This window comes from Lipophrys pholis, assembly GCF_963383615.2.
Source record: "Lipophrys pholis genome assembly, chromosome: 7".
In the NCBI taxonomy this organism is placed as follows: Eukaryota; Metazoa; Chordata; class Actinopteri; order Blenniiformes; family Blenniidae; genus Lipophrys; species Lipophrys pholis.
Window position 1 is genome coordinate 17,070,319 of NC_137638.1, and position 19,985 is coordinate 17,090,303.

Below are 19,985 nucleotides of genomic sequence, written 5' to 3' on the forward strand. Positions count from 1 at the left end.
ATTTACTGTAGCTGTACCGCTGTGATCACAGACAGATGTATAAATCAAACCTCGCTTGATGGATTCATCAGGGTGGCGAAACGATCGCCTGAGAAGAACTCGCAACTCTCTGAGCATTCTGTGTTCTGACGGAAAGGGTATGCAAAGAGCCTAAATGGATGAACGCTTGATTAATTCTTTGCCGGAGATGTTAGCGACAGCAGGAAATGTGTTTTTGCTTTGACTGTGTTTGCACGGGAATTTACGCACGCGGGGCGTGAGTTATGAGGCCTGAGTTTTGTACCTAAGGCTATTGTGCATAATGACGGCAGGTTGGGAGAACTGCGAGCAGCCGCTAAAGACTTGCTACCTGTGGAGCAAAGACAACCAACGAGAGAGGGAGGGTTTGTGTGCGTGTATGCGTGTGCGTGGGCTTTGTTGGCGGATTGGGACTGAGTGTGGGATGAAGATGAAGCTGCAAACAGTGTGATAGCAAGACATGAATAGGCAAACTTTTCAAGAAGACACAGGTGAGGGAGAGAAATTTTGGAGTTAGGCAGAAGAACGATAAAAAGAAAAGTTTATTGCAAAAGAAAAACAAAGGGACAGAATTAAATACTGCAATATACAGAAGAGTTATATGCACTGGCCAAAATCATATACCCTTCTACTAGCAGGTTGGACCCCCCCTTTACCATCAAAACTGTCTTCATTTTTGATGACATACGTACATTCAACAAGTGGCTGAAAATGTTCCCAGAGAGTTTGAATTATATTGAAGTGCCAGCATCGCTTATGTGCTTCAGATATATTGGCTGAACTTCCATGAAATGAATATTCTCTTTCACTACATCCCAAAAAGGTTGTTTTGGACTTCAATCTGGAGGCTATGAAGGCCTTTGGAGTCCAGTATAATTATTGTCACGTCCAAAAACAATGCTCAATTTCATTGTAAGGTGCCAAAACAGCCAAAAACGTATCCCCAGACCAAACCCATCAGATCACGCAACATTTTTTTTTATCTTCCATCGTCCAATTTTCATGAGCTTCCGTGAATTGCAACCTCAATTATGTTATTTACTGACAGGAGGGGCACGCAGGGTGGTCTTCCGCTGTTGCAGCCCATCACCTTCAAGGTTCTACATGTTGGTCTTCTGCAAACCTTGGTTTTAAAGAGTAGTTATTTCAGTTACTGTTGCATCTTCATCATATAGGACCAGCCTGGCCATTCTCCTCTGCTGCTCCCTGGTTGTTTTCTCCTTTCTGGACCATCCTGTCGCACATCAACATGCCATGTTCAAGGTTAATGGAATTGCATTTTTGCCCCCTTATCATTCTAGGTTTGAACTTCAGCATGTCATTTTGACCATGTCTGCATGACTAAATATTTTGTCAATACATGACTTTCATGTGGCTGTGTCACAACCTGGCTCAGAGGAAAGACAAAATATGGAGAACAGACATGGCACATTAATGTAATTCATTCAAGAAAACTACAGTCAAGAGTCAAAACTATGTTTAATACGTGGTCAGTTCATCAGTAATGTATCATCCACGACATGCCTTTTTATAACTGAAAGCAAGTTTACTGCCTGGACATTAGACGTCAATAAAACTTTAGGGTGGATTTGTTGTAGCTCTTGTGTAGTACATCTACTGAAACAATGACTAATCTTCTCTCATATTGCTTTAAAGGTAAGTTGATAATAAACATACCTGCATCATAAAAATATAATTTCAAAATTAAAATGATCAAAACAAAAGGATGTACATGATTGTATAACCCTTTGATTTGTGATATTTTAACTGCTTTGAAGCTCAGCAAGTGAGATATCAGTCTCTGTGTCCAGATCCTGAGATACTTGAAGACAGCTAGCAAGTGGATTTTATATCTAACATGTTGATAATTTATAAGAAAAGGCAATCTGTGTATCTGGGGGTGGCAGAGGGAGGAAGAGGAGGGGCAGACAATATGAGTAGTAATTTACTCAGTTAAGAGCCAAATGGCAGACAGACTGTCTCCCTGCGTGTTATCACAGAGATTTGCACTCTGCTCGTTTTCTGACTCTGTTTTCCTGACTTTGTGTGTGTGTGTGTGTGTGCGTGTGTGTGTGTGTGTGTGTGTGTGTGTGTGTGTGTGTGTGTGTGTGTGTGTGTGTGTGTGTGTGTGTGTGTGTGTGTGTGTGTGTGTGCGTGTGCGTGTAGTTTTATGTGCATATGCACACAGTTGGGTGGTAGCTTCATCTGAATATCGATGTCATCTGCACATCTTTGTGCATATTGTACTGTAAATGATGAAGACTTTATTGCTTTGCTGAAGCTCATTTGTGTACATACTGACACGTTTGTTCATAAACTGAAATTACAATCGATTGCAGGTGGATTTATATTTGTCTGTATGCGTTAGAGTTATATATGTCTTTGCTTGCACATTAGTTCTCCTGTGACTGAATATGTGTGTTTTAACGATTCTTGCGAGGCTTCATTGCGCTCATCAGGATATCAGTGTTGAGAAATGGCAGTGTCAGAGAAGTGACAATGTGTGCGTGTGAGACGATTGATGAGGTTGAATCTGACAGCAGCCATATTGTGGTTATAGAGGGAGGTGATGGAGGGAGTAACGGGGAGGAGCATTGTCGCCCCCTCATCCTCACAGGTTAATATTGACACAGCCTGGGCAGATCTAATGCCTGGAGCACTCATCAATCACTTTCAGCGGACCCATACAAATACACTCAAAACACATTTTCAAGCAGTAGAAGTACCACACGTGGTGTTAGAGCACTGCAGTGGAAAACCATGCAAACATGTTCAAACACTGCTGGAGTATTTGGTCACGGCAGTCAGCATTAAAAGAAACATGTTTTAATGACTGTCAGACACACAAATGAATGTCAAACTTTTTTTTCCGTCATTGTCTCTTTAGTTTGAAAGTTCTACTTAAATAAGCTCAACGACAATTTTGGGAACTCGGGAATGCAAAGCAAACAGTTGTACAACAAATCTAGATTAATCAAGCAAATATGTTTTGAAAAGTATCACTTCGCACTCTTCATGCATAACCCTTTGTTGCAAATTATAGCTGCCATAACATTGTTGTTAATCATTTCACGGAGAAAGAAAAAAAAAAGTTCCCTTGACAAATAAAACAATTAATTAATGCAACTTTACATCCATCAATCATTATGTGTGTCATTGAATTACCATAATCTGTGCATGGTAGCTGTTTTAAGAGCAAACAGTTAATTTCCAAACAATAAATCACAAAGTGTCTCTCTACCCCTCTGTGCATGTTGACAGCTTCGTCTCTCATTGCTACAGATGATTTCTTTACTTGAAACAACTCCAGTTTTACTCAATTATATTAAATCATATGTGCAATAAAAGTCGGGGTCTGGCAAAGTTTCTTATATAGCTATAACCAGAATGAAATATCATTGATAACGTTGGGATTATTTTAATAAAATGCTATCTTTTTTGTTACTTTCAGAACTTGCCTGAATATGTAGATGGACTGAAGTACTTCACTCAACAACTTGGCTACGAAGGTCTTGTGGTTCTTATGTCCGTCAGTGATTCAGTTCATCATCCCCGCCAGCAGGTGGCTGTCTACTCAAACAATACAGACATGTTGAACCAGGTAAATCATCTGAAAGAACACCAAAACAACCATCCGTGCCAACTAGCAACACTACATTTCATAAAATATTGGCTTATCACTGACTCTGACATTCGTATTGATAAAGTCATGTCGAAATTAATTTGTTTGTTACCATGGATTCCAGCAGCTTCACAGAAAGTGTGTTGCATTAAACAATTGGGTTGATGTCTTGACGCAAAACCACATGGCTCATGGTCTCTAAAAATGAAGATACTAGTTGTTGTGACTATAACCAAGATCAGGGACTTACAGATCAGAAAGATCGGTATCCAAAAAGTTTAAATAAATATTTTGGGAATCAGGGGTCATGCACAGGAATCTGTCTCTACCAAAAGCCACAAGCCAAAATCACAAAACCAAGAATGAAAATGCCGGAATGATTTTGAAAAAAATGCAATAACAATCTGGCAAACCTCTCTTTACAGATCTGTTCTGAGTTAGAGGAATCCTCCAGCTGGTCTCTTTCTGGTGAACTGGAGGGTAGAGGGAATCTACAGGTCTACCACATTCCTATCAACACCTCGGCATCCTCTGGTAACCCTCCACTCTTGGAGAAAGAGATACATGATATCCTGAAGGATTTCGTGGATCGGCGCAGTTCTGTTTTGGCGTGCCACCCCAGCAGCAGAACGTCCTCCACAGAGGGAGTGGCAGGCAGTGTGGAGTTCTCCCAGGGATCATCTGGCATCACTGACATGGATGGTTCTGACATAGAGAGGACTGATGGAGGGAATAGTGATGTTGTGGCAATATCAAGGTAAAAATTACATCTGTGACTTTGTTTTTTTTTCATACGGTGTCTGGAAAATTGACACATCAATTCAGAAATTGGAATAATTCAATCATAGTATTTTGTCTTTGTCAAATAGGGTGATTGCAGATGGTGAAGAGGATCCAGTGGGTGCAGGAGTCAGTGCTGGCGGGGAGCTAGTAAGCCCCGACAGTGGCATGACCACCATTCGTAGCAGTCGTTCTTCCAAAGAGAGTTCAGTGTTTCTCAGTGATGACAGTCCAGTTGGGGAGATTATGGCGGGTGGAGGTCCAACAGCAGGAGGACTCTTCCTCAGAAACCCTTCTCCTCTGGGGTTGTTATCTCTTTCTCCTCCCATGCCACCAGAAAGGAGGAAACATCACTCTAGCAGAAATAAGAGTGACAACTTTGATCTGTTTAATTTTGATCCACTACACAGCAGTGACCAAATAATGCAAGCAAGAGGTGAAAGAGGAGATGAAGGTGAAAGAGGAGCAGGGAGCTCTAGTTTATCAGAGATTGATGAGCTCAGCTTGTTAGATTTTTCTACTCCCTATTCATTGGGAGGGCTAGAAATGGCACATTCTTCAATTGACCACCATGGACACACTCATGGGACTGAGATGTTGGACACTGTGGTTCCCCCAACTCCTGTCAACAGCCTGGTAGGCAGCCGCCCACCCAGCAGTTGTGGAGTCAGGTTCTTCCCAGAGGATGTAATTGAAAGAATTAATGGCCTTCAACACAAAGACAGTATGTCTTCATCTTTATCAGAGACCTGGGATGAACTTGGCTTTGAGACACCAGCAGGAATGTTATCAGGTGACGGTAATACCTGGAATAGGCTTAAGGACTCTGAGAGCCCACAGAATATCATAGAAGAGGATAGCGATAATGACTTAATTGTGGACATCATAGAGAGAGAAAGCAGAGAAGAAATCCTAAAGCCAGAGACTACTCATCAGAGGGCAAAGGGTCTTGAACCTCAGCTAAGTTTGATCACTGATCAGACCGAATCATATGACAATTGGAACCCAGGTTCTTTACTTAAAGATCAGTGGGATGCTGTTTTGTTGACTGATCTTCAGTTGACACCACCAGAGGATGAAATAACAGGAAAATGCAAAGCTGCTGTCATTGGATCAAAAGATAGAACATCCTCTTTGTCTACAAAGACAGCAATCCTGAAGACGTTGACACCAGACACATCTAAAGAAGAGGACAAAGGAGTCCAAGGGAAGAAAAAACAGTTGGACTTCTGGACATACTCAGCTCAGAAAGGATTTCTCAAGTCTGATAGTGCCGCCGCCACCACCTCATACCCTGAATCCCTAGATATGTGGAATATGACCATTAGAGATGACAGTCTTTCACCTCTAGCAACCCCTGATAACTTGTCGGAAAACTCTGGGTCTTTCTATGGGATACACCCAAATTTGAAGAGCGGCACATCCCTAGAGAGTCCACTGGGATACTCCGATGGTGGAATGCAGATGTGGAACACCACCATACAGGAAGACAGTTCCTCCACAATAACAAGCCCTGAGGGACCTGAAAATGGAAAAAGCCTGAGTCACACGGGATCGTCGGATGCCAGTGACACTCTGGAGTCACCTTCTAGTAAGCAGGTAGAAGAGAATAAAGCTACTACCGAGGATAGTGGTGAGATTCATCAGACATATAAAGCAGTTGAGTTGAGAGGTAATGAAATTAATGTTAGAATAGTGATAGACTCTGTCGACGATCAAGTAGAGGATGAAGGAACAGATGACGTGCAAAGTGTTCAGAGCCAACAGTTGCAGAAATTGTCATCTAAACATTCAGAAGCTGAGACATCAGCCCACCAAGGCACTGACATGTGGGACTTATCTGTCCATGGTATGGTCACCTCCACCTCTGAATATGACAATGTAGGGGCTGGTGCATGGAGCCTGACATCCTCACCTGATACCTATTCCACTCCTGTTGTAGACATGATACAGCTAGAGGGTCAGTCAAGCCCTTTCATCGCTGTGACCAAACCTTTTCAAATGGATGAGAGCCGCAATCAGTACCGGAGTACAGACCCTCTGAGAACAACTGAATTTGGGGCAGTAGTTTCAGATGAAGAACAGTCAAGCATCCAAGTTTTCCTATTTGAGGAAACCAGTGAGTCAAGCTTGAGGAACAAAAGTAGGCACGGCAACAAAATTGGAGAGACTGACTCAACAGACCGACCAGGTGATCATTCCCCATTTCTTTTCGTGGATCATTCCTCTGCCACTAATCAAATTTCGCAAAGTGAAGAACAAGTTGCTGAAACTCATATCCTGCCCGAACAATCATTTTCTCCTAGCCTTGTGAATTGGGACAGTCTTGTTTTGAGTAAACATGGTGGCTCAGATTCGGATTCATCATCACAAAATATGACAATCACAGTTGCCCAAAATGTAGATGTACCTATATTTGAAACCCAAGGCAACTATGCAAATGTGGAGAGCAAAATAGCTGAAGCCATTTCCCTCAGCTCCAGCCCTGGGGGAGAGAGGGACACAATGAATAGCCCCGACAGCCTTCAAACAGGTAGTCAAGATAAACATGGATCCAGTTCTGATGGAGATTCATTCTCAGGTCTGGAGATGGAAAGCATTGTTGTGTCTGGTACAGTAAAAGAAGCTAAGGGTGAATGGTGTGATAGGCCTAAGCGAAGTAGCAGGCAATCAAAAGGAACAAAAAAGTCCATGGAAACTTTTAGCATGCTGGCCTATGCTGCCACAATACTACAAACTCAAGCCCAAACATCACATCACAATCAACAGGAGAGTGACACACATTGTAATCAAATCCAGAGTAGAAAAACTGACACAACTAATGCAGTTACAGAGCAGATTCAAGATGTCCTATCTACTCACTTCCAAATAAGTGCTGATAATGCCAGTAAGCATCCCGCGGTTCCAGAATCGATTAGTCACAGTCAGTCAAAGAATATCTCTGAAGCTTGTCATCAGTCAGAGTCAAAAACACAGCCAGAAGAGGAACAATCTGACAATGAATCAGGCTTTGTGGCTCGAAGTGTGTCTCCGTCATTAAGATATCCATCAGATCACTTTCTGAAAACGAGAGAGGAAGTTTATGTCCATTCACAGATCTCAATGGAAGATTCTGATGAGGGTGGGCAGTCACCCTCTGCACCTCCACAATGTCCCACATCACTGGGTGATTTTCAAACCTGGGGGGATCATTTAGTCAGACAGGACACATCTCAAACTACTTCTGAACCACAATCGCCTGTGCTAACAAACAGTTCGGTCTCTCACACCAGCTCTTCACTTGACACCCCAGTCGGTGACTTGTGTGTTTCTATGGAGAAAGGACTTGGATTACCATTTTCTGGAGATTTGATGGAAGAAGAAAATGATGAGGAGCATGAGGAAGAAATAGATCCCTCTAGCCTCCCGAAGTGGAGTTCAGAGGGACAAAGTCAAAGGAATGAAAGTCAACAATTGGATCTTCTAAGTTTTACTGAGGATCTGATAGGAGGTCCTTCATTCCAGGGAACACATTTACAAACACTCGAGCCAGAGAGGGAAGGGTTACAACAAAGCAGATTGGATTACTACCATGGACAAGCCCCGAGGGCAGATTCTCGTGATAAATGGTCAATTGAAGTGCAGACTGGAGACCATGAAGCTTCTCAAGTTAGTTACTCACCTGTTTCAAGGTAAGCAAGACTCCCTACACCAAAAGCTTATAATGTTTCATTATACTGTGAAAAATTCAGTAATTTTGTTTGTCCTTATCATATTTTATGAAGTATTCCCGGCATTGCTGCTTTTGAAAAAAATACTTATGTTCTCAGGCCACAAAAGGTAAATAAATGAGTAGGTATGCACACAGATATGTTCTGTATATACAGACCAGCCATTTCAATTTGTCTAGGTTTATATTCTCTGTGAGAATGAATTTGATCAGAGGAGTATTAGCATCACTGAACAGATTGCCAGAATCATACTAGAAGGCCCTCCTGAGGAAACAAGTCTGGTGTGTGTGTGTGTGTGTGTGTGTGTGTGTGTGTGTGTGTGTGTGTGTGTGTGTGTGTGTGTGTGTGTGTGTGTGTGTGTGTGTGTGTGTGTGTGTGTGTGTGTGTGTGTGTGTGTGTGTGTGTGTGTGTGTGTGCATGTGGGGAGGAATGACTGACTGACGGGGTAAGAGAATCAATGGGTATTAGTTGTAAAGCAGGAGAAGATAATGTGTGCATATGTGTATGTGGGCTAATTTCATGTGTTCAACAGAAAGGTTTGGTGTGTAGCGCCTTGGGTGTGTGTGTTTATAAATCTGTTTACGCCTCATTAAATATGTATTACCTGCCTCATTGCAGCTGGAGTCCCACCACAGCTAATGGAAACAGTTCCCATAGCTCTCTTACAAGGTGTTGGTGTGCGTGTATGCCTGCAGTATTGTGTGTGTGCATACTGTAAGCAGGGCAATGGGGACTGAAAGTTGTCTCAGTGGCTTAAACTTCACAAAAGAAAGGAGTAGATAGATTATTTTTGTTAAAGGAAATGTTTCAAAAGCACTATGAGATGAAAAATCTGCTTCTTATAAAAGATAAGAATGAGTTGGGTTCTAAAATAAATCTGCATAAATTATTTTCAAATACAAGTATTGCTTTCAAGCAATTTTTTATAACTACGGTAGATATATATAACCAATGCCGCCAATGGTTTTGTGGCAGAAGTTATTATAATTACTCTCATCTATCTACCATCCATCCATCTATCTATTTGAATATGGCAATGTAATCTGATGCTACAGCTAGAGGATCAGTTCAGCTCTTTTCGAGCTGTAACCAAACCTTTTCAGATCGACGAGAGTCACAACCATTACTGACCCTCTGAGAAAAATCAAATGTTGGGCAGTAGTTTCAGATGAAGAACAACCAACCAACTATGTAGCAGTGAGTCTAGTCTTATGAACTAAAGTAGGCAGGGCAACAGAAGAGGGGAACTATCAGAGAGTGATTTGGTCAGCTGCTCTACTGTTACTCAACAAAATTCCAGAACAACTTTCTGAAATTCAGATCCTGACTGAACAATCACTCTCTTAGCCTTATGAACTGGGACAGTCTTGTTTAAAATAATCATGGTGGGTCAGAATCAGCCTTGTCACCACAAAATATGACAATGATAAGTCATTTCATCAAAAAGTGAAGAGACAGAGCCCTGGCCAAATGTTGTGTGGTGTGTGACAGGCACGAATGACAATCGAAATGAGTTCAACAAATAGTTTTGTGTTACATTTATTCTTTTTTCTTCATTGTGTCCCACTCCTCTCTTAAAAAAGAAGGCACCAAGAAGTGACATCACAACTGCCACCCCACCCAACCACTGAAAATCCTTCATACCACTGGACACCAAGTCTCGACACAACTCAGGGTCAAACCCAGTATGGCTACAACTACCACCACATTGACCAAAGAACTGAAAACCAGTGCTCCTACTCAGCCTGTTCAGAGACCAAATCGGACAGATTGCCGAGTACTACTGATGTCTATGCTGAGTTCACAAGTGCTGCCACAAATATACACTACAGATCTGATCCAACTGAGAACTATTACGAAGCTGGAGATGATGCCCAGTACAACCTGGATGATGCAGGTTTCAAATGCCAGTATGTACTTGAAAGCCAGTATGAAGCTGACCCCAGCTCCATGTGTGCTTCTGAAGCCCAGTACTCCCCGTATCAAGAAAGTGGCCAGAGTCAGTATGAGTCGGCTCATGCTCATTATCAGGCTGACGGACAGTCATTCTACCATTCAGAAGTCCACCCTGAAACAGAAGATCATGCACGGTACGTGCCTGATGGATATGTTCACTTTCTGGTGTCAAGGTAAGTTCTCACTCAATTAAGTTTTAAGATCAACAAATTCATCAATGTTTAATACTGACGCTGCTTTTAGGGATGTTATGATATTGAATTCTCACCTTTCATCACAAAATCTGTGATCCTCTTTGTCAACTTGTCCTTGAAGGACAGTGATATGGTAGAAGGTTTGCCCCCCCCCCCCCCCTTTGTTTTGTTCTTCTAATTTAGTGTCAAACAAGATGCACTAAAAACTTACTTTACTGACAATTTAAAAGTTTACTCACTGATACATAATTTGTGTGAGACAAGGTTTGCACATTTCTGTGTAGATGTCCATCTTAGCTGCTCTGGAAGCAATATTGAAATACCACTTTGTATGTATTTTGTTGCTCTAACCATGTCTTCCACTGAGAAAGGCTCTTTTGTAAAAAAAAAAAAAAAAAATCCATTGCTTGTCCGATGTGAAAATAATCCTTAGAAATCTGTAGGCGTTTAATACTCACCCCCCAAAAAATGGCCAAAACATGCATGTAAATATGTCAGCTTTGAATAAAACGAGTGCTTATTAGTTTTTATCTGCAGTTACATTGTTCCTCATAGCAGTTCGTACATTGTTTTGTTCCATTTTGTAATTCTGAAGACCCACCCCCTCTTTTAGATATGTGACCCTTTCAGTTTAGTTTTTTTCTTCTCTGTATGTGTGTCTGTTGGTCATGTGACCTGGAAGAGTGGCTCACTCTTTCCACAATCTGCTTGAGTTATAGAATGAGCAAACAGTAGGGACCCTAAAAGAGGTTGGGTTGTTTTTTGTTTTTATTTCTTTTTTGTGTGTGTTTTGTTTTGTTTTAAATAAAAAGCTTGTGTGTTCTTGTGCCTGCAGTGATGTGTGTTGGTCTAGCACGGCTTCTCTCTATTGTTAGCAGGCCTTATGCTAATCAGAGTCCGTTAGAGGGGCTTTGGTTGGGGGGAGGTAGCAACACTGCTCAGTATTGTTTCCTCAGCCCACACGTGCAGCCCGGGAATGAAGCAGTGAGTCTGTTTTCCCCCCATCAAAGTCGTACTTTCTGTGATCCTCGACATTCAGAGTAAAATGAACAGATTTTAAACTCTTCCTCTTTCAGTGCAATGGGAGTTGTTGGATTTCATTGCCTTTGTAGATGATTTTCTTTGTCTTGTTTGTCCCAATACTTTGTGTAGTTGTGCCTTTAGTCGCAGTGGTGACAGCGCTGATCATTTTCATTGTGGCTCATTATTGTATTTCTGTGCCTCTGAGCAGAAACTCCCAGCAGGGAGCAATGGTGAAGATGGCCTCCAGCGAAGAAGCAGCTGAGGAGCTGGATAACAGAGAAGGTAAAGGAAAAAAGAAATATGCATGAAACTGAATTTTTCAATGTTGTTTCTGGTGCCTATTTTGGTGACATATATTAGGTATGGTCTTAAAAGATAGAATTGGAGCTTGTCTGACAACTATTATTGTTTCATTGGGGTTTCGTAAATGCAAGATTAATAAATGCTTGAATTCCCTGCGAAACTATGGTTATTTAGCACTTTTTAACTATTCATCATGATCCATCTACGTTTTTTAGATACTCTTTTATCCAATATAGGATTGTTTGTAGTCCGGGGGCAATTTATTGTTATAAATGACCAGAAACATGTGACTATGAGAAGAAACCAGAATACCCAGAAAAAGAAAAAAAAGCAAACTCCACAGAGAAAGGCTTCCAAACCGGACTCAAACTGGGAATATTCTCACTGAAGGCCCCCAGCCAGTTCAACTCAGTTCCCCAAGTGCAGAGGGAACATTCTGAAGCTGCATATGAATTTCTATTGGATGCATGATAAGTAAAAAAAAAAACTCAATAGAGTCGTCATCTCACACTCTTCTACAGGAAACAAAAAGAAGAAACTTTGATTTAAAAGTTCAAGCAATTTTTGGACTCAGATTAGAGGAAAGTGATAAATTAGCTGTTAGACACAAGTCTGGGGAAAGGGATCACTGATTTCACTGGGTCTTCAAAAGTATAGTATTCAATCATTTCTGCTTTTAACCACAACCCAAAGTAATAAATCAGCAGATGAATCTATATTTAAAAAGCTGTGCATGTATGTCAGCTTTCAACTATTTTCTCATTCAGCCTTGTAATAACATTTTATACTACAAGAATGTGCAGGGAGCCCCTCGAGCATTCAGCCTGGCCCCAGGAAACAAAAGACGACAGAGCACTGTAGATTAGCACAGAACAAACAGTAAACATGGTAAACAACAGTAAATACGTATTGGGGAACTTATAAACTTCCAACACTCTGAGAGTTAGACTTAAGACAGGCTGGACAATAGAGGCCTTTATGGGTGTTGTCCTTTTCTTATATCATATCTGCTTTCTGTCTTGTCTAATCTTATCTAATCTTCTCTTGTTTCCATTGTAATCTAAATGCACATTTTATTTACCAAATAGAACACCAAAGACAACTGAACTCATCCTGTCTCTAAACAGACCCGCCCTCATCAACGGATATATCAGGAGGGTCAAACCAAAGGAGAAAGTTGGCAGCCCCTCCAATGAATGTGTCTCTGGACCGCAGTGAGGGGTCTGTCCTGTCAGACGATGCTCTGGATACAGAGGACGATGGCTTGGATACTGGGGATGACCTGGATGTCAACATCGAAGAGCTGGACACACCTGATGAGACTGATTCATTGGACTTAAACAGACAAGGTAAGACAATGGATAATTTGCAGGCTAATTATTACGGCATCAGGTTACAGCGTTTACTTATTTCCTCTTTATTATTTGAAGATAAGGAAAAGAAAATTCATAATGTGAAAGTAGTTATCTTGAAAGCTCCTTGTGCATACGGACATGATCCAGGACTTCTGGTCGGTGATTTGTCTTTGCTGTGCATTGTCCGTGAAAAAGTTTAGTAAATCTTAGTATTTCTTCTTTATTTGTGCTTTTCCATGTTAAAGAAGTTCACATGATTATTTACTATTATATTATTTTACTAACTGGAGATTCAGAAGAGTCTATTCTAGGTGCAGCAGCAGCAGCATTGAGCGATTCAAACACGGGCCACCGAGCAGCTGAGGCGAGCCGGGAGAGCAAGCTGTGGAGGAGCGTGGTGATCGGAGAGCAGGAGCATCGCATTGACATGAAGTGCATCGAGCCCTACAAAAGAGTCATTTCTCATGGAGGTATACAAGCGAAAGGACTCTAAATCAATTTGTGTCCCATGTTATAAAGTTTTTGGTGGTTCGATATTTACTTCTGGCTTCTCTTGATTCATAGTACTGTGCAAAAGTTTTACTCCGTTGTGATGAAATGATACTCATACATAACAGCAGGGGGGCATCTGAATGGCTCACAATTTATTCTGCAACAGAGAAAACAACCACAAACAAAGCCTGTAAATCTCCCATAAATTTGAGATTCCAGCAATTCTTTGGTATTTAAGGTCACAACATCTTTACAAACAAAAAACGTGAAAAAGTCGAGTCCATCAGGTAGAAATTAGTCTTTTGTGCACTCCATTTGCACATTCATCTAATTTTTACAGTGAATAAAGAAAGAAGTACTGTTGGTGTAATGTTGGTGCTTTAATAACTAAGTAAGTTGTTCCCGCAGCTGCATGCGTTCACATCAGATTAAAGTACCCGTGTGACAATGTGACTGATATCTGTGTGTGTTTTATGTTTTCAGGTTATTATGCGGAGAAGAACGCCATTATCGTGTTTGCAGCATGTTTCCTTCCGGACAGCGACAGTGACAATTACAATTACGTGATGGAAAACCTTTTTCTGTAAGTGAATGTATGTGTGGAGTAAACTGTCATATGTTCACGTGTCCATGTTCGTAGAAAACACCTTTGATCAGACTCAGATGGACAGATGTGGGCTTGGAATAAATGATTTGTATTCTACAGGAAAACGACCTTGCAAATTCCAATACACCCTTTATAAGTATTTTCCAGTCTATTACATAGTTGTCCCTTTTCTGCATTGAGGTATGTAATAAGTACTTTGGAACTGATGGTGGCAGAAGATTACATGATTGTTTACCTGAATGGAGCAACACCTCGTAGAAGGATGCCCGGTTTTACCTGGATGAAGAGGTGCTACCAGATGATCGACAGAAGGTAACGTTCACATGTTTTTCTCTCACTAGTACACGCTCTTTTTCTGTCGATACGTGACATACAAGCAACGTTTTCCTTTCATTATAGTATGCTCCTGTCCACAGAAACCCTGATTGACTAAGATCCGGCATGACGCATGCTAAATTGCCCCCATTTGCAAAATAATTGCGTATTCATTTTGCATACAGGCTTTTGAACAGGTGTATTCAAATGAGAGTTTTGTGACCCCGTTTAAATGAGAACAAATCGCTGGCTATTGTAAGTGTGTTGTTTGGTGCGCTGAGCTCCTACAAGCACAAAATGAAACATGATACCACAGAGCTGAACGTTGATTGCGTGTCTGTAAGATGCAAACTCAGTAAATCAGCTTCCACCCTGTTTTGTGTTTGGTAGATCAGGCCCTATGTGTGATTTAATTATTTGAGTTAGTTACAGAGAAGTGGTGTGACTGTTTTTAGTCCAATAGCAAGTAGCTTAATGACATAACTTGTTGATCTGTAGAAGTGTTGCTTTATCTCTTCTCACTTTAATATTTGAATTATTAGTCTCGGCGCTACGGTCACATAGGTTGTGGGTTCGAATTCAGGTTTTCATCGGGCACTTCCCGTTTCCTCCCACAGTCCAAAAACGTCAAGTATCATTTCTTTTAGTTTCTATTATGGGTTTTTCGCAGGGTTTTTTCGTTTTTTTTAAACCATAACATTTTTGCGGGGGAACTGTATTGATGCATGTTGAGTTTCACAAATTAAATTCTGTTTGCCAGTACAGTTAACATGTTGTAGTCATGAGTGATCTTGTTCTCGGGATCTTTACCACTTCTCTTGTCTGACAGACTGAAGAAAAACCTCAAGATGTTCATCATCGTTCATCCTTCCTGGTTCATACGGACTTTGCTGGGAATCACCCGACCCTTCATAAGGTCTCATGTTTGTACTCTCAATGGAGCTGACAATGCCAGAGTGTTTCAGATTTAATATCTTAAGTCTTAACGCATAAAATAATTGTCTGTAATTATTTTGAAGTATCACCACCAAAACATACAGTTAACTCATCTATAATCAGTAACAACATTTAGCATTTAATTCTTGCCATCATTGGACATGCTGTGTTACCTTTTTGTACGGAAAACACAATAATACCACAGTTTTAGAGCTCTAATTGTGATTATACTCTTAGCTTTAGAAGCCAACTCTCTCTACTGTAATGATGCTGTCAGTTGACTTAAACTATAATGTGTTTTTCATTTTCTTCTTCAGCTCAAAGTTCAGTAGTAAAATCAAGTATGTGAATAGTCTGCGAGAGCTTGGAAGAATCATCCCAATGGAGTACGTCCACATTCCACCCAGCATCCTGAAGTGAGTGACACATCATCAACATTTGATGGAAGTTAATGCTTCTTCTTCTTCTTCTTGTTGTTGTTGTTGTTGTTGTTGTTGTTGTTGTTGTTGTTGTTGTTGTTGTTGTTGTTGTGTAACAGGTATGAATAAAGTGACCAAACAAATGATCTCATCTTCCCTCCACCAAAGTTTCATTAAATTCCATTTCAGCTTTTCCACTTCAACCCATGGAGATCTAACAAAATATGCAGTATATACAATAATCTGAACGCACTACTATTTTACTGTACATTGTGTTATTTTGAAAAACATGTTGCCAAAAAAGTGCTTCGTGATCTACAAAAATACAAAGTGAAAAACGACCCATGACATCTCAGGTACCTTCAACTATTGTGGAACTGTATCATCAGGTCTTAAATGGGTTAAACTGGAAACTGAATCCTACAGTATTTGTCAAATTTGTTGAAGCTTAGACAAACAGTTAAATCTGTTATTTCAGCAACTGGATTACCTGAAATCTACTCATCAAATGCCTAATTTCTAAAGCGGCGTGTCATATAGACACAAGCATGAATGCTATTCTACCTGTATATTGCAAGAACCTCTCTGTATTTTGTGGTTTTTGGTTTTGGTTTTCCAGAAAGTTGATGGCTACTGTTGTTAATAAATACTGTGATTTCTGTTAACTCACATCACAGACATGTTTTTATCAGACATCCTTAAGAAATCCCTTCAAAGGGAAAAAAAAATATTTTATTCCAAGTGCCTGAATTAGGCATGTTTACACATCTCTCACTCTGTCCTAAGGTATGACGAGGAGAGGGCTACACACAAATTTGCATGTGCGAGGTAAATCTCCTAACCTGCCTGTATTGATTAGTTGACTTTGTAAATGTTTCCCTGGAAATCTATCAATGCAAGTTGAACTTTCTCCTGCTGAGACTAACTGTTGACCCTGGGCTGTCTTCTTATTCAACCCACAATTACTCAGCTATTGACTTTCTTGTTTCTCTCAGTCTGTGATGTGGCTTTTCCTTGTAAATGGTTTCATTTTTACTCCCATCTGTACCTAGTAGAGATTAGATGAACTTGCTCTAACCACCGCAGTCATTCCCAGAGTTCGGCTTTTCTGTTGTTCGCAGGAATTCACATGCAATGCATAGAGCACGGATCGGTGACTTTCATGGTAAATGGTACCGTAAATGGATTTCACTTATTTAGTGCTTATCCCCACTATCAGAGAGCCAAATTAAGACTGAGCTCATTCACCACATATTGGAATTGTGGCCAATTGGGCAAAATACATATATATGAGCCGTGAGCAGCATTTGATCTACAATCTTGCAAATTTTGCTGCGCAAGTAACAATCACTTGTCGAGCCTTGTAAAAAGGGAGCAACCCAATAGACACTTACTCTCTATCCTACTTATCATTCATGTAACTATTTATGTCATCTCATTGACTTGATGTGGAGCCCATATACAAAATCCCTAAAAAACAAAAACAAGCCTTGACCTCATGAAAGTCCAAACCGGCATACAAAAACTTTTTTAAAGTCAAACAAGACCATTTTTAATGAAGAGATGTCTCTCAGCGCATTGCAATGTATTCCTTCGAACCTGAATATTCTCATCCTTGAGCATTACATGTTGTGTTTCTTTGTCCCTGTGGCAGTGCTAATGTTTCCTACTAACCCCCCACAGCTGCATGTGTACTTAACATAGTTGCTCTATTTCTTGCCAGCTTTCTTCACTAACCTGTTGCACTCTGTCTTCCAACCTATTTCTAAACCAGGCTCGATACAGACTTGCAGGACACAACTGCTAAGTAAGTGGTAAGGCAATGTTCTCCAGCAAAGGGTGTAAATAATATCATATTTACTTCCTTGAAAATGTCAGTAGACTTATAGAACATTTTACCAACACTGCATCTACTCTTAATTTAACTCTCAAACAGTTTGAGATGTGGTGATATGACAGATCTCATGATCTGATTTGGTTGATTAACTAGTTTCTAAACTTGCTTTAGAAACAGTAAAGGTGAGATTAACAAACGGGGACACAACCAAGTACTGATTTAAAAAAACAACCATTAAATGTCACTTTTACGAATGTTTAAAGTAGATTGTCTTGTGCAAGAACAATAATATCTTCACATCTAAATTCTCATAGAAATTCTCAGGCTGTATTACACAGCGTTTTTCATATTTTGTCATGCCCTTAATGCAGATTTTTTTTCCAAGACCTACCTCTGTTCACTTCAGGGGTTTTTTTGGTAAATGTGCAGCATTAAGCCTCTATCTCACTGGGTTAATTTGACTAGTAACTATTGACAGAGAGACAAAAAAGTGTGAAAATCTGCAAATTAGCGTCAATTTGTATGTATTTGTATGAAAAAAAACGAAAGATGTTTCACTTTGCACAAGCTGAGATTAAATGCAGTCCATCAGATCGCGTGTACAGATAATTAAGGAACGGTTACAGGAACACGTCAATAAATTATCTTCTGAACACAGTTACCACATACTGTGGGTTTTGAAGTTATCTCTACTTTGAGCAGCTTCTCCAATTAAAAAAATAGTCAGGAAAATTGCTTATCTACTTATTTCATTCACTGACATTCTCTTTTGCTTTACCTAACCCTCTGTAGTGTATTATACATTTGCGTTAAATTTATATTCCACCCAATATGGATAGAGGTATTTTGCAGCTGTTACTCTCCTTTTTTATCTCCTCTCGCCCTCAGAGATGGCCAGGGCAACTCAGCTGTGTGACGAGATGCTTGACTGCCACCCATCTTCTAGCTGTGTCATGCTGTACTCCAACACAGCACTTCTAAATATGAAAGCCAGTCTGCAGCATGATGCATATGGCACATAGTTGTTCCACCCACAAAAAACAAAGGGTGAGAAGAATTTGCTGTGGTTAAAAAATAAATATCCAGCAACTGCCTGTTTATTGAAGTTGAAATGTGAGAGCAATGCATATACGATACTTATGTATTTGCAGTGCAGAGACTGCCACTGTGCTCAAAGGAGGATGCTTTATACTGTATGTCAGTAGTTTACACAACACTTAAATATTATATTGACTCCTTAAACTCATAGCCTAAGATGTTTTTTGACAAAATGGGTGACAATATTTACCATTTAGCTTTGTTTTATCTTTGTCTTTGATACGAGCCAGGCTTTGAACACATTCTACAGGTATTATTTTACAAAAGCATTCCTTCCATTTGTGTATAATTGACTTTCATGTGTTATCAATCAACCCTTAGTCATAATAACTGTGGATTTTCTATAGCCATAGTGAAACCCCTTTTTCAGTTCATAGCCAAATCCATGCATACAGATGCTGTGTCACATTTCATCCAATCACAAATATTTGTGTTGCCTGGACATTGTTCCTTGGTTGTTAAATGGTAGCTGTCAACAGACTGTATCGTAAGTGATCCTCTATTTAAACTGTAATTTTAGATAATTAAATATAATCCACACACTAAACACTTTGTACTGTATTAGCCTGTACAGCTTGTACTGGCATAAAATGAAAAGACCAAGTTGATTTTTGAGTTTACAAAAGTGTCTTATATCCTGTCACTATCTTGTGAGGTACCTCATTAAGTCTTTGAAAGTCTGTCATCGGGCTGTTCTGGTAACACTGTGTCACGCTGATATTATAACACCATATATACAGAAGCAAACAAGCAGTTATCCCTGATGCAGAATCATATATGACAAACATTAGGAAGTTTTCAGTATCTGCAGTAACGTGTAGCATGTTCTTTTTACCTTGTTCTGACAACACACTGAAAGGAAGTCATGCTTAGTCCTGATTTAGAGTATTTTTTATCTATTTTGTGTGTGCAAGAGAGGAAGGTTTGTCCATGTTTATTTGTGGCTTGCATGGTATTCATTTAATGTAAAATATGTAAAAATCAATTTTCATCATTAAAGATGTGTTTCACCCATATGTTTCTGTTCTTTCTTCTAAGCTAATTCACAACAAATGAATTCATTTGGACACAGATCAATAAAAACATGGTATTTAATATCACAGTTGGCACAAACCAGTCAGATACAGTAGCTTGCAAAAGTATTCGTACCCCACGAGGGGTGCCAGTGGGGCTCAAGACTCATGATGTAGGCACAGATTGACAATTCAGTTATCGATTGTTTGGTCAATGTGCCTTTTCAGGCCAATCGCCTTCTTCCATCGGCCCTATAAATCCCAGTCTGCTACTGTGAAAGATGAGTGAGGTAATTACGTGTAGTCC

At 40.2% G+C, this 19,985-nt stretch overlaps 1 protein-coding gene across 2 annotated transcripts; it reads left to right on the plus strand.

Moving 5' to 3' along the window:
- Positions 1–11,303: 11,303 nt before the first annotated feature.
- On the plus strand, positions 11,304–19,680 carry LOC308112543 (protein prune homolog 2-like). Of its 2 annotated transcripts, none has more exons than XM_080468139.1 (9): positions 11,304–11,585; positions 12,734–12,955; positions 13,258–13,431; positions 13,937–14,036; positions 14,241–14,372; positions 15,205–15,291; positions 15,629–15,727; positions 16,517–16,558; positions 18,456–19,678. In XM_080468139.1, the coding sequence occupies exons 1-9, from the start codon at positions 11,393–11,395 to the stop codon at positions 18,481–18,483; spliced, it is 1,077 nt and encodes a 358-aa protein (XP_080324265.1). In that variant the 5' UTR covers positions 11,304–11,392; the 3' UTR covers positions 18,484–19,678. The 2 variants fall into 2 exon arrangements, with proteins under 2 accessions (XP_080324265.1, XP_080324264.1); XM_080468138.1 differs by having other exon boundaries at positions 11,314–11,585; positions 13,252–13,431; positions 18,456–19,680.
- The last annotated feature ends 305 nt before the right edge of the window (positions 19,681–19,985 follow it).

Coding starts and splice junctions, on each gene's coding strand:
- LOC308112543 (XM_080468138.1), top strand. CDS start 11,393: ATGATTTTCTTTGTCTTGTTTGTCCCAATACTTTGTGTAGTTGTGCCT. Junction 12,956..13,251: donor ATTGGACTTAAACAGACAAG/GTAAGACAATGG, acceptor TACTAACTGGAG/ATTCAGAAGAGTCTATTCTA. Junction 16,559..18,455: donor CACAAATTTGCATGTGCGAG/GTAAATCTCCTA, acceptor TCTCGCCCTCAG/AGATGGCCAGGGCAACTCAG.